This window comes from Alternaria arbusti (assembly GCF_024043155.1).
Source record: "Alternaria arbusti strain BMP 1465 chromosome Unknown scaffold_15, whole genome shotgun sequence".
Taxonomy (NCBI): Eukaryota; Fungi; Ascomycota; class Dothideomycetes; order Pleosporales; family Pleosporaceae; genus Alternaria; species Alternaria arbusti.
This window is the reverse complement of record NW_026249955.1, coordinates 110,224-122,392: the sequence shown is the minus strand read 5'-3', so window position 1 is coordinate 122,392 and position 12,169 is coordinate 110,224. Positions and strand designations below refer to the sequence as shown.

Sequence of the window (12,169 nt, the reverse complement as noted above, 5' to 3'; positions counted from 1 at the left end):
GGGGCTTCCAAGATAAGGACTAGGCGAATAGCAGGCCTAGGCTGACCTGGAGATTATTCCTGGACCATCAGGTGGTTCACGAAAAAAAGAAGGCGTTGCCCTCGTTATCCTTCCGCTGCACCTTGGACAGGTCCTTGTCTGGAGCGTACTCTGTCCATGCGCTTGCCGGGAATATGTGTTTGTTGCGTTCATACCACCGCCTGTCGACAACCTTGGTTATCGCTGGGTCTTCGCCGTAACCTTCGAGTTCCTCATCTGGTATGCTGGACTCTTTGCTCTTCTTCTTAAGGGGCTGAGCAAGCGGATCGTAGGTAGCGGGATCTGCGTCCGCGTCTTCATCGGTCGCGCTCGGGGTGGCTTTGGTGGGTTGCGCCGAGTAGTCGAAGATGGGGCCGTCGAAACCGGTGACCCTGTTGAACAGGAAGTGATAGATCTCGTAGTGCTGACACAGTGTTAGTTGGTAGGTCGATAGGTGGTGTCCAAATTTGATACTCACGTGTGGCAGGATAACTTCACCTCTCACGAGCATCAAGTCGTCCACGCTGACCCTAGCCCAATCTCTTCGACTCTTGTCACCGCCTACGCCTAGCTCTGCGCCGACCTTCCTAGCTTTGTCTAGGAACAGCCATATCTGTTCGCCCTTCTTGATCCTGCATCGTCCACCTGGTACGTTGGTGCCATCGTAGAAGACGAATGGTATTACCACTTCCGTCGCCTTGACTGCGTCGCGCATGACGATGAAGTCTTGTCGCGCAAGCTCTGCTTGTTGCGCTTCGCGTTGGAGAGCCGTCTTGGTCATGACGCGGGGTTTGAGGCCGATGTTCGAGTTTGCGCCCAGCTTCTTCTTGAACACTTTGGGTTCTGCTTCCGGGGCAGAAGCGTCTGCGGGTGTGCTTTCGCGCGGGGTCGGCGTCTTGGAAACATTGGATTCGGTGTCTTCGTCTTCGTCTATGCCGAATGACAGCTTGCCTTTCCCGCCTACTTTGCGCTTCTTCTTGGAGACGGGTTTTGGCGTCGATGCCCTGTACTTTGCAAATTAGCGGATACTTCCCAATTGGAAACGACCGTCCTTACCCGTCTGTTGGTGTGTTTTCGCCCGAACTGATTGCGGTGTCACCTCGCTCCTTCCTGTCCAACGCGTCGGCGCGTCGCTTGCGGTAGTCGTCGAGGTTGACCAGGCCGACAGTTTGCGCCTTTAGCAAGTCTTCTGCTGTCGCGGCCTGCGATGTGAAGCGGGGGTTGCCAGACGCATCTGCGCGATCGCTTGAACTGGACGCGAACCTGTCCATGTTGGCGGAACGATATGTGGTGGGGGATGCGACTGCCAGAAAGTTGATGGTGCCTGCCGAATATCAGAAACGCGCTAGCAGCTCGTCTCGTGATTACGCGATTTGGCGCGGTCACCCGGAAAGATCCCCACCCCACTCCCCGGTAGTCTCGCCTCTGCGACCCAAGCATCTACCTGAAGACACACGGCGGGAACAACGATGTCGCGCATTGTACAGGATTCTGATGAGGAGTCGGACGGCGATCTCGAGGGCGACCTCCCGCCGCCCAAACAAGCAGACGCGTCCGGACAGCCACTCAGCAATGACACCCACGGCACGGGATCCACCGGTAGGGCTGAGTTCACGGCATCATGTCATCAGACCGAGCTGACATGCAGCCCAGAATCTCTGAAGCGAGCCATTGAAAAGGCGCACCGGAACCATCTCCAGTCACAGCCGAGCCAGGAAGAGCCTCAGTCATCGGTGTCATTGCCTGAACATCCAAACAAGAAGAGAAAGACCACAGCTGATCCAAGTCCGCTCAAACCATTCAATGATGTGTCTGCTAAGAAAGGGCCCGTCACGTATGGGAAGGCTCCGAAATCCATCTTCGGTAGTTCTCCATCGTTCAACGCTCCACCTGTGGGCCGAGCAGACGCGGCCCTCGAATCAACTCAAGAAGTACCATGGCTCCCAGAAGGAACTATGCGCGACAACTACGCCCTCCACGAACCGGCCATGTTCCCTGAGCCTTCTAGTACCGTTCCCAACGCTACTATGACCCAGCAACATATCCTCGATGTTGTCAATGCACCACTCACGATAGGACAAGAGATCGACAGTGAACAACCTCGTTACATACCTCCACCAGAGCCCTCAATACCCTGGTCAGATCTTATGAAGTTCACACCGGCAGACGCGACGGAACAGACTGAATCATCTGATCGTGACCCCCCTTCAAATGATCCTCCGTCAGCCACGCCAGTCCGGACGTCACAGGGAGGCTATGAGTACAGCGCATCTCAACGCAGCAGGCGCGGATCTGGTGGTCCTTTGAAAGGCAGCCCTTTGAGAACTGAACTTTCCCGTAATGGAGCCGGTGACGCCGATCGAAAGGCGACACCAGTTGAAGCCAGCTCTGCCGATATTTGGGATATACCATCAACTGCACCACAGAAGACTCCGCGCGGTGAACACAAGGTAGTCAAGACGACACCTCGTCGTTCAAAATCCGCACAAGTGCCTGTCGCCAGCTCCGACGACGATCTTGCGAATATTGGCCTGCCAAAGGAGCAATACAAGCCACGGCCCAGCCGCTCAAGATCGCTCAAGGTTGAAGAGGAGCAGCCCATCGACTATTCTGTCCGTCCCGAGAAGGCCAAAAAGGTCAGTAAAAGGCGACAAACGACGGCTACAGCCGATACCAGCAACCCTACAACACCAGAAAAGGTCCGGCAGATTTGCGACATGGGATTTACACCTTCAACGACTTCTGGCGCCCTCAAGAAAAACAACGGTGACGTCATACAGACCATCGACTGGCTAGTCACTAACAATGTTGGCCACGACGAGCTTGCACCACCAAGTCCACCCAAAACCAAGCCGGTCATGAACAAGAGCGACGAAACTCCGGCGATGGACTCTGAGGCTATTCAAGATATTATGCGCAGTCTAGACCAGTATCAGAGGGATGATACGCAAGCCGTTGCACAGGATGTGGTTCATGTTGCGGTGGCGAATGATGCCATACTACCAGAGCCTATCGACCTCACAGAAACTCCAACTTCCGATTTGCGCTCGCCTACGAAAGTTCAGGTAGTGATACCTAAGAAGTCACCACTTGCCGTTTCGAAGCAGCCCCCAAGCTCTACCACTGCCTCGAATAAGAAGGCAAAGCGCAAAAAGCCCACATCAAATCCAGCCGAGAGCGAACCTGCTGAGACGGACTCTACCGTGCCTGAGATCGCGCCTGCGAAGAAGAAGGCACGCGGTCGGCCCAAGAAGGTCGCGCCTGTTGCTTCGCCTAAAGAACCTGACCCAGAACCATTAGAACAAGCCGTGGAAGTAGAGCATCAACAAGAAGTTGTACAAACGACCGAGCCCGGGTCCAATCCAGAGGAGATAGAGCAAGACTCTAAACTCACACGCAATGATACCGATGACGGGAAATCGCCAGACGCTACGGATACCACGACTGCCAGCCATTCGAAACCACCAGCGAAACCCTCTCCAGCTGTGGCGTCAGAGACTCCAGAACGAAAAATAAAACCTACAACTGCATCGCCAGCGAACACTGGCAAGGTGCCATACCGTGTCGGGCTGAGCAAACGAGCGAGGATCGCTCCTCTCTTGCGCATTGTGAAGAAATGATTAAGCAAAGCATACTTGTGCTTCTGCGTCGGCATCGCGAACCATGATACTATACCTCTTATCCAGACATGTACTTGAACTTAATGATACCCACTTTTACTCGGCATTGCCGTCAATTTCCACTTCTTCGTAACATCGTATACAAGGACCAGCTGAAGTTTTTCTAGTGGCGCTTCTGCCTTAGCCGGCCACAACTGAGCGACTAACAAATGCAGCTATCCAAAGTCACTACCGTGGAGCTAAAGCGAACAGCGCAGCCGCTTAGCCGCTTGCTCGCAGCAGCAGATCTGTATTAAACAGTTGGCTGCTCTACACTGTACTTACTGGTCACGTTGCCTTAGCGAGCTCTCCAAACATTCTACATCGCATTGCACATGCGATTTGTTTGCCGGTGGTTCGTTGCCGCGCGCGGCATTATCGATTATCGAGAGCGGACGCCAGCGCTCGCTTCGAGCTTGGCAGTGGAAATGAAGGCCCTCAGGGGCCTCCTAGCATCGAATCGCGACCAGCGGACGACCACCGGGGCGTTCCCAATCCTGCTCTCCTGAGCTTGGCATTCAGGCGTTCGTCTCAGGGCTGGACGAAATGCGATTCAAAGTCTCATCGTACGAACGGCGTGCATGACGATGTACCGTTACTGGTGCGCTGTCGCTTATTCCCAATACCACGGCACGAGGCATCGCAACGGCCGTTCGTTGATAACACTGACATCGCTGACAGCACGAACCACGAGTAAAGTGCTTCCAGACTGACAGTGACAGATATCGCATCGAAATTGCGAGTAGTATCCTACGGTCACCGATCACACCAGCAGCGAAGGCCTCCGCAGAGCCCTTCAATCTCAGAGCTCTCTGATGGGTGCCGCGTACCGAGAGAGCCGAAAGCAAACGGCCTCTGATTCCTACGCGAGACGCCATTGAACGCCACATAAAGCCAACACGTGAAAAGCACGATGTTTTTGTGATGCCAAGTACTCCTCTAGCCTATTGTTGAGTTGGGCCCCGCCGGCGATCATCCCACTTCAGTATATCCGCGACGGGAGCCGGTCACAACCAGCATCGCGGCTCATATATTTAGACCCCAGCGGTTTAAAGGCTTGGCCTCGTCAGGAACAGGACAGATTCGGGCTCTGTTATCCCTCTTCGAGATTGACATGTCCCTAGGAATTGGAAGCTGTCAAGCCTCCAGGTCTGCTCGGCTACCAAGACATACTATCACATTGGGGACGCCAGATCATGTTGTAGCATTTGGTGGTGGCTTATACTAGGCGCCTTCGCAGCTGTCTCAGTACCATGCCGTCTCCACATCCTCTTCGTATCCCACGAAGGTTTCCCAGGGCCGCGCTCTTGGCTGCTGATAATAGTGTGCTGACTTCTTCCAGTTAGTGGGCTCCACTCCTCGCAGCTACGCCGCCACGAGTCGCCCTTGGAGGTGCGTCTATGGCATTATGTGATATAAGTACATCGGGATTCTTCTTCCTACGCTCTTCACTCGTCTTGCTCGTCTTTGCACGCATAGCGACCGTCACTCGTTTTTTCATATCGACTAATATTAATTGACGTTACTGTCAACCACACTCGCTTTCACTATCCCAACCGAAGTCGACTACAACTATTATACTGGTGCTGTAAACATTAATTCTACAAGATGCGTTTTTCCCAAATCGCTGCTGCCTCCTTGGTAGCACCGCTCGTCGCCGCTCATGGCATGGAGGGTATGCCAAGGATCGTTGGTTTGCCCAGGCAATTGAGGGCCAGCAACCCTCTTGCTGGTTACTCAGGCGGTCATGCTGCTGAGGCAGGACCCGTCATTCGTCCCCGACAGTCCACTGACGGACGTTGCGGTCCGGATGGCGGCAACCAGAAGTGTGCAGACAATGAGTGCTGCTCAAGCGCTGTACGTATATCGACTGAGACACTTCATGAATTGAGCGTGTACTTACAGTATAAACAGGGATACTGCGGCACTACCCAAGAACACTGCCAAGCACCCGACTGCTTGTTCAACTTTGGACCCGCATGTGGTATGACATATCCTGTACTCTGCATATTGAACGTGTTACTGATAGTACAACAGACGCCAACAAGACTCCTGCTGGAGCAAGCACCCGCAACGACCCTCGCCCACAGCTCGGAAGCATTCCTTATGGCGGTGGGGGCATCTACGTCTGCAACAACCCTGGAACCGTTGCCATCACCTACGACGATGGTCCATACATTTACACTGAAGGCGTTATGGAACTGTTCGAGGCACGAGGAGCCCACGCCACGTTCTTCATCACTGGTAACAACATCGGCAAGGGCGCCATCGACGAGAACTGGGCGGGTGTCATCAAGAAGATGTACGACAACGGCCACCAGGTCGCTTCTCACACATGGTCCCATCAGGACCTCAGTGCCATCACTAAGGAGGAGGCTTACGACCAAATGGTTAAGAACGAGATGGCCATCCGCAACATCATCGGCAAATACCCTACCTACATGCGCCCACCGTACTCTTCCTGCACTGGAAGCTGCCAGGAAGTCATGGCCGATCTTGGTTACGTTGTCTCATACTTTGACCTCGATACCGATGACTACAACCAATTGACTCCCGAGAAGATTCAGGTCGCCAAGGACAATTTCAAGGAGGGCATTGATACCCGTAATTCCGGAGACCCATACGACGGTGATAGGCTTGTCATCGGCCATGACATCCACCAGTTGACCGCCGAGAACCTCACCGTATACATGCTCGACTACCTCTACGCTCAAGGTCTCAGGGCTGTCACCATGGGCGAGTGTATGCAGGATCCCAAGGAAAACTGGTACCGCGACTCTACCCCCGCTCCTCCCAGCACGTCTTCTACCCGTACCTCTTCGTCTGCTGTCCCCACTCCTACCGGCCCCACCTCCAAGGACGGTATGTGCGGTGCTGCTGGTGGCTCTCAATCTTGCGTTGGCTGGGTTGGCGTTGACGGTCTCCTCGGCGAGTGCTGCTCTCAATACGGCTACTGTGGCAACACCGCCGACCACTGCCAGACTGGCTGCCAAGCTGGTTTCGGAAAGTGCGGTGCCCAGCCCAGTGCTTCTCCCTCTGCCTCTGCTACCGTCTCTGCCAGCGTCACTGGCCCTGTCCCTACTCCTACCGGCCCCACCACTACCGACGGATCTTGCGGTGCGGCAAAAGGTGGCATGACTTGCATTGGCTTCAACGGCCCTGCCGGTCTGAGCGAGTGCTGCTCCCAGTACGGATACTGTGGAAACACTGATGTCTACTGCGACGCCGGATGCCAGGCTGGTTTCGGAAAGTGCGGTGCTCAGGCTGTCAGCAGCGCCGCTTCTTCCGTTGCTGCCAGCACCAGCCCTGCTCCCTCTTCCTCTGCCGACATCAGCGCCAGCAAGGACGCTGTCTCTTCCACCGCTTCCAGCACCACCGTCGATGCTAGCTCAAGCGCCAGCCAGGTCTCCTCCGCAGCCTCTGCTACTCCCACCACCTCTGGTGAGAAGTCTCGCGATGGCTCATGCGGTGGAACCAAGGGATACACCTGTGTCGGTTTCAGCACTCTGGAGGGCGTAAAGTCTGAGTGCTGCTCTGCTTGGGGATACTGCGGTACCTCTGAGGACCACTGCGGTGCTGGTTGCAACCCCGTCTACGGCAACTGCCCTTCGACCTCTTCTTCGTCTGCTTCTTCTTCCGTTGCTGTCTCCAGCGCCAGCGAGAAGTCTGACTCTGCTTCCTCTACCGCGGCTATCCCTACGTCTGAGACGGTTTCTTCCGTTGTCGCTTCAGCGTCTACTTCGGCTTCTGCGTCCGTCTCTGAGTCCGTTTCCGCTTCAGCTTCTGCCTCGGTCTCTGAGCACCTTTCCGCATCGGCTTCTGCCTCGGTCTCTGAGTACTTCTCTGCATCCGTTTCTGCCTCAGAGTACATTTCCGCATCGGCTTCAACCCCCGTATCTGAGAAGCCCGAGGAACACGACTCCACCTCCGTCGCTGCTTCTGCTTCCTCCACCTCAATTGCCGAGTCTGCTTCCGCGTCCAAGGACAGCTACCCCACCAGCTCCGCCGTCTCTGAAGTCTCCTCCGCCTACCCCAGCTCTACCCCCGGAAACTCCGAGGCCGTCCCATCAAGCAGCCCGGCCGCTTCTTCCGCCTCTTCCTCCTCCCCCGCCTCCAGCTCCGCCACCCTCCCCAGCAGCGCAGCTTCCACCCCCTACGCCACCTCCACCATGACACCCACCCCCATCTTCCCCTCCTCCTCCTTCTCCACCGCCATCGTCCGCCCCAGCTCGACTTCCTGCTCCACCACCGCTACACCCACACCTACCAAGCTGCCCGTTTCTTCCAACGGAAAGTGCGGTGAGCACAATGGTGGTCAGACTTGCGCGGGCTACAAGACGCTTTTCGGTGTTGAGATGGGATGTTGCTGCAAGCAGAGTGGGAGGTGCTCGATTGATCCTTGGGCGTGTGGGCTGGGGTGCGATAAGGGGTATGGAAAGTGTTGGTTTTAGATGATGAGGAGGGAATTGGGATACAAGATTGAGGTCCTTTCTATACGTTCTGGATATATCCTGTTGATGTGATGAGTGGCTTGTTGTAGTATGATATGTAACATGTAGTGCAAGAATACATGATGATGAAGATTGAAGTGTCGTTGTGAAGTGTTCGTTATATGTGACTGCGTTCGCAGTCGCCTTCATCATCATTTGATAACGATTTCTAGGGATAAGCTACCGTTGATGCTGCAGTGTTGAGTCTGTTGAGTGCAATCTCTCTCATTCAGGGAGTACCTTTGCGTATGGGATGGTGATGTATCACGGGAGTAGTGAGCGTCGTAAGTAGCTTGCCATCTATAGATCATCGTATGAACTATGTCACTTCTCTGGAGACTAAGAAGATATCAAGGGCGACAATATGGTAATATGCAGCGAGCATGTGAGCATCAGAGATGAGATAGTCCAAGATGCAAGAAGAAGCAGTCAGAAACCAAAGATCGCTTGTTGCAAGATAATGTGATGATGACGTAACAAGAGTTGGAAATTACATCTTAGTTGCTAGCCGCGACAGGCTCTGAGCGTCCTTCATCCCCGTCACTGCCCTTTTCTGCTGCCATATCTCCAGCGCCGTTGTCCCTCTGGTTCTTATCGTCGCCCTGCTTCTTGTCATAGCCCTGCTTCTCGTCGCCGCCCTGCTTCTCGTCGCCACCCTGCTTTTCGCCATCGCTCCTCTTCCTGTTCCCATCCTGGCCTACAATGTTTCCGTCCTTGTCAACATCGCTGTCACCCTCTTCGCTGCTATCACCTTGATCTACTCGGTCCTGCCCATAATCTCGAAGACCAAGAGCGTCGTCTGAACGAGGAGTCTGGATTCCTTTCATAGCTTCCCATGCATCGCGAACATGTCTAGACCAGTGATGCCTCTCAACGTCGACCCATATGGGCCACAGCCTTTGAAATGCTGAAGCAAAGAGCCGCTCTTTTTTGTATCTGCCCTCCTGTCGCCAGACGCGCATCGTTGTGCCTAATACAGCCATACTTGCCACAGATTCGCGGAAAAACTTCCTTCGGCTCTTGCGTAGCTCCTTGACTCCTGCCGGACGATAGCCCCAGCCAGAGTCCCAATCCTCCAAGCTGAGCGACAGCTCAACGGTCTCAAGGTTCAGAGTACGGGCCAATTCCAGGATCGAGTTGACTCGTTCGTCTTCTGCACTCAAAGATGCGACGTGTAGAGCTTTGAGACTGTCGGGTAGGTACTCTTCAGGGCGTGTAAGGGCCAGCGTTTCAGCACGTCGATTGTAGATAAGATCATGAGTTGCTAGAACGTGGGCGTCTACCTTCAGGTCTGATAGTTTGGACAGACCCTTGAAGCTGCCGAATGTCCTCGGGGAAAACTGGGCGTCTCGATCCCAGTCGTTCTCGTACCAATGCAGAATCTCCAGGTCAGGTAAATGTGCTTCGATTATCTGGGTCATCAGTCGAAGATCGTAGTCTTTCCACTCGCTATCGTAGCTGATGTACAGTCCGCGGACCTTCAGTTCTTTGAGGTTGCTGAGTTCCGCATACGAAAGAAGCTTCTCAAAGTCAGCTGGACTAGCGTCGACGTTCTTCATCTCCAGGATTCGTAAATTCGTATCGGGGCTCCGATAGGGAAAGTAGATGATTCCAGGCAGGTGAGATCTGTATCTGTACTTTATGCTCAAAGATTGCATCCAGGGGAATACAGGTGCCGCTCTGTATGCACTTCCGCCTACACAAAGACTCTTCAGCTTGCCGAAAGGTTTGATTTCTGGGCTCTTACGACGGGGTCTCCATTCATGTTCCAGGAGCTTCGTTGTGATCGATAGTGTGTTAGTCCTGCATCCGAGATCTAAGTGCTCGAGATCTGGGGCGAGACAAAGGATGAGAGCCAATGCGCCGTCGCATGTTTCTCCTCCGTCATAGATACTACCGAACCAGCGGGTGATAACCTCCCAGTCCAGGTCCTTGCCGATATCATCGACCATGTCTCTTACAGTGGTGATGTTATTGAAGAACTCCCGGTAGTATGTATCGTTGCTGAGCTCGATTGGACGTGCGTTCCACTCTTGGTACAGTGTAACGCGTTTGATATACTTTGCTAGATCCGGTCGGCGAACGATAGTGAGAAAAAGGACGGTAATCCGAAAGTACTGATGTTCATCGAAGACAAGGTCTTTGTAGAGGAAGGGCTCCGCTATCTCGCGGTAATACTTAGAGACTCGCGACATCGCATTGAGATCTTTCCTTTCTACCAACCGCCAAAGGATGTTCTCGTCCAGCTCCGTTGATAATTTGTACATTGACATTCTGTACTGATTCCAGAGGGCAAGCTCAGAACTGCCAGATGGAAAGATAAGAGAGGGTGGATTACCTACGTTCGCAATTTAAATTGAGCGAAGCGTGCTTGCAAGTCGCGTAACAAAGGTGAAAGGTTGTTTGGTTCTCATCACATGCTCAAACTCATGCGACCAAGGCGATTGCTTACTGAGAGCTTGCTCAATTGTCAACCGACAACATAGTAGTATTGCACGAGATTGGGTTTGTTGACGGCCATTGTGTGGCATGTGGTCTCTCCGATCAGAATTTGAAGATACGTAGACTCTAAGGATTGCGATCTCTCATTTAATGAGGAGTACCTTTTGCGTATGTGGTAGTTATGTATTTCGGGAGTCATAAGTGGCTCGTCTCGCTCTGCGTCATCGCAGTACCATGGATGGGATGGAAGGGAACCAGAATATCGAATCGGTGAAGATACCTAGATGGCAGGGACACAACGTATCGGCTGTCGGATCCAATGCTAGAGACGCCGTATCATGTATGTTCACCCCGGATAGTTGGTCAAAACAACGTGAATGAGGTCTGGAAACATCTGTAGAAGTCTTCTTTAGCAGCTATGATGGAACGCAATGTTAGACATGCTGAACGAGGGTCCTGTATATCGAAGGACATATTCCCCAGACACTCGTCATGACCCTTGCCATATCGAACCCGACGGTGCTTCTAATGCATGCTGCGACTCTGAATCACCGGTCTGCTCGCGCGTGACTTACGATAGATCAAAAGGAGTCGTTGAGCTGCCAAGTTGTGGCGCCCAGCGTCGTACACCGAAGCAATGCTTGTCTATACAAGCCGGCGAATTTTTCAGGGGCCCGGCCGACAAATATATTGGTCGCAATATCGTTGCCGTTACTATAGCCGGTTCAGCAACACAACACAACACACGCGTGGACATCGAAAACGTCATGGACATGTCAATACTTACCCCTCAACAACCCGTATCGCCAGATCCCCAAGTCCTCCAGACCCCGCGCCAGTGAAGAAGATACGAGATTGTGACAAACTGCCCAGGTGAAAGTGTTGCCAGCTACGCGAAAACGTGCTCGTATGGCCGTCTCAGTAGGACGTATTCGTCGTTGGCGCCGCATCTCAGAAATATTGAATCGGGGCTATTTTGAGACTTAGGTGCGTCGGTTAGCGCCCGGCCATGTGGGGATGTGGCTGGTGACCCATAAACCCTGGCATGTTTCGTGATGACGGGCTACAACTTTACAAAGCCAACACTCTCTTCATTCCTGGATCGAACGCCCGGATGCTTGCAGACACAGCCTCACTTGATATACTGAGATAACTTCCCATAAATATGAGAGTCTCACAGCACCCTCAATGCCACGAGACGATTCCGAGTCGTCCGGAGAGTCGGACGTTCAAGCCACATCAAGCTTGGCGCCTACGTCGAAACTCCCGCTGGCACATCACGGATCACGGCTAGTGAGACCCCCGAAGCAGCCTAAACCAGGGGCGGATCACAACCTACCCCCTGCGCCACCTATAGGAATGCGCTGCAAACATTACACGACCCCTAACCCCCTGTCCGTTACGTGCCATACGGTCCAAAAGGCCAGAAGCAGTGTGGCTGAGTGCAGCACCACCACCGCCAACAATGGCGTGCGTTGGTGTGATGTGTCGCGCGTTTCGTTTCGTATATCCCTCTTTTTCTTTGCTGCCTCTGCCTGGGCCAGCTTGCTTGCCTTAGTG

General features: G+C 53.6%; 4 protein-coding genes across 4 annotated transcripts; 2 read left to right on the top strand and 2 right to left on the bottom strand.

The window, feature by feature from the left end:
- Nucleotides 1-76: 76 nt before the first annotated feature.
- Nucleotides 77-1,289, bottom strand: J4E86_008889 (uncharacterized protein; the record flags this gene model as incomplete). Its single annotated transcript, XM_051449398.1, has 3 exons — nucleotides 77-442; nucleotides 497-1,022; nucleotides 1,075-1,289. 3 exons carry the CDS (start codon nucleotides 1,287-1,289, stop codon nucleotides 77-79), a joined length of 1,107 nt encoding a protein of 368 aa, XP_051299252.1.
- A 198-nt stretch (nucleotides 1,290-1,487) lies between these two features.
- Nucleotides 1,488-3,638, top strand: J4E86_008888 (uncharacterized protein; the record flags this gene model as incomplete). The annotated part of the gene is made up of 2 exons (XM_051449397.1): nucleotides 1,488-1,617; nucleotides 1,672-3,638. The coding sequence occupies 2 exons, from the start codon at nucleotides 1,488-1,490 to the stop codon at nucleotides 3,636-3,638; spliced, it is 2,097 nt and encodes a 698-aa protein (XP_051299251.1).
- Nucleotides 3,639-5,285: 1,647 nt separating this feature from the next.
- Nucleotides 5,286-7,980, top strand: J4E86_008887 (uncharacterized protein; the record flags this gene model as incomplete). Its single annotated transcript, XM_051449396.1, is given in 3 exon segments — nucleotides 5,286-5,505; nucleotides 5,715-7,894; nucleotides 7,906-7,980. 3 exon segments carry the CDS (start codon nucleotides 5,286-5,288, stop codon nucleotides 7,978-7,980), a joined length of 2,475 nt encoding a protein of 824 aa, XP_051299250.1.
- Nucleotides 7,981-8,664: 684 nt separating this feature from the next.
- On the bottom strand, nucleotides 8,665-10,440 carry J4E86_008886 (uncharacterized protein; the record flags this gene model as incomplete). The annotated part of the gene is made up of 1 exon (XM_051449395.1): nucleotides 8,665-10,440. One exon carries the CDS (start codon nucleotides 10,438-10,440, stop codon nucleotides 8,665-8,667), a length of 1,776 nt encoding a protein of 591 aa, XP_051299249.1.
- Between the last annotated feature and the right edge of the window lie 1,729 nt (nucleotides 10,441-12,169).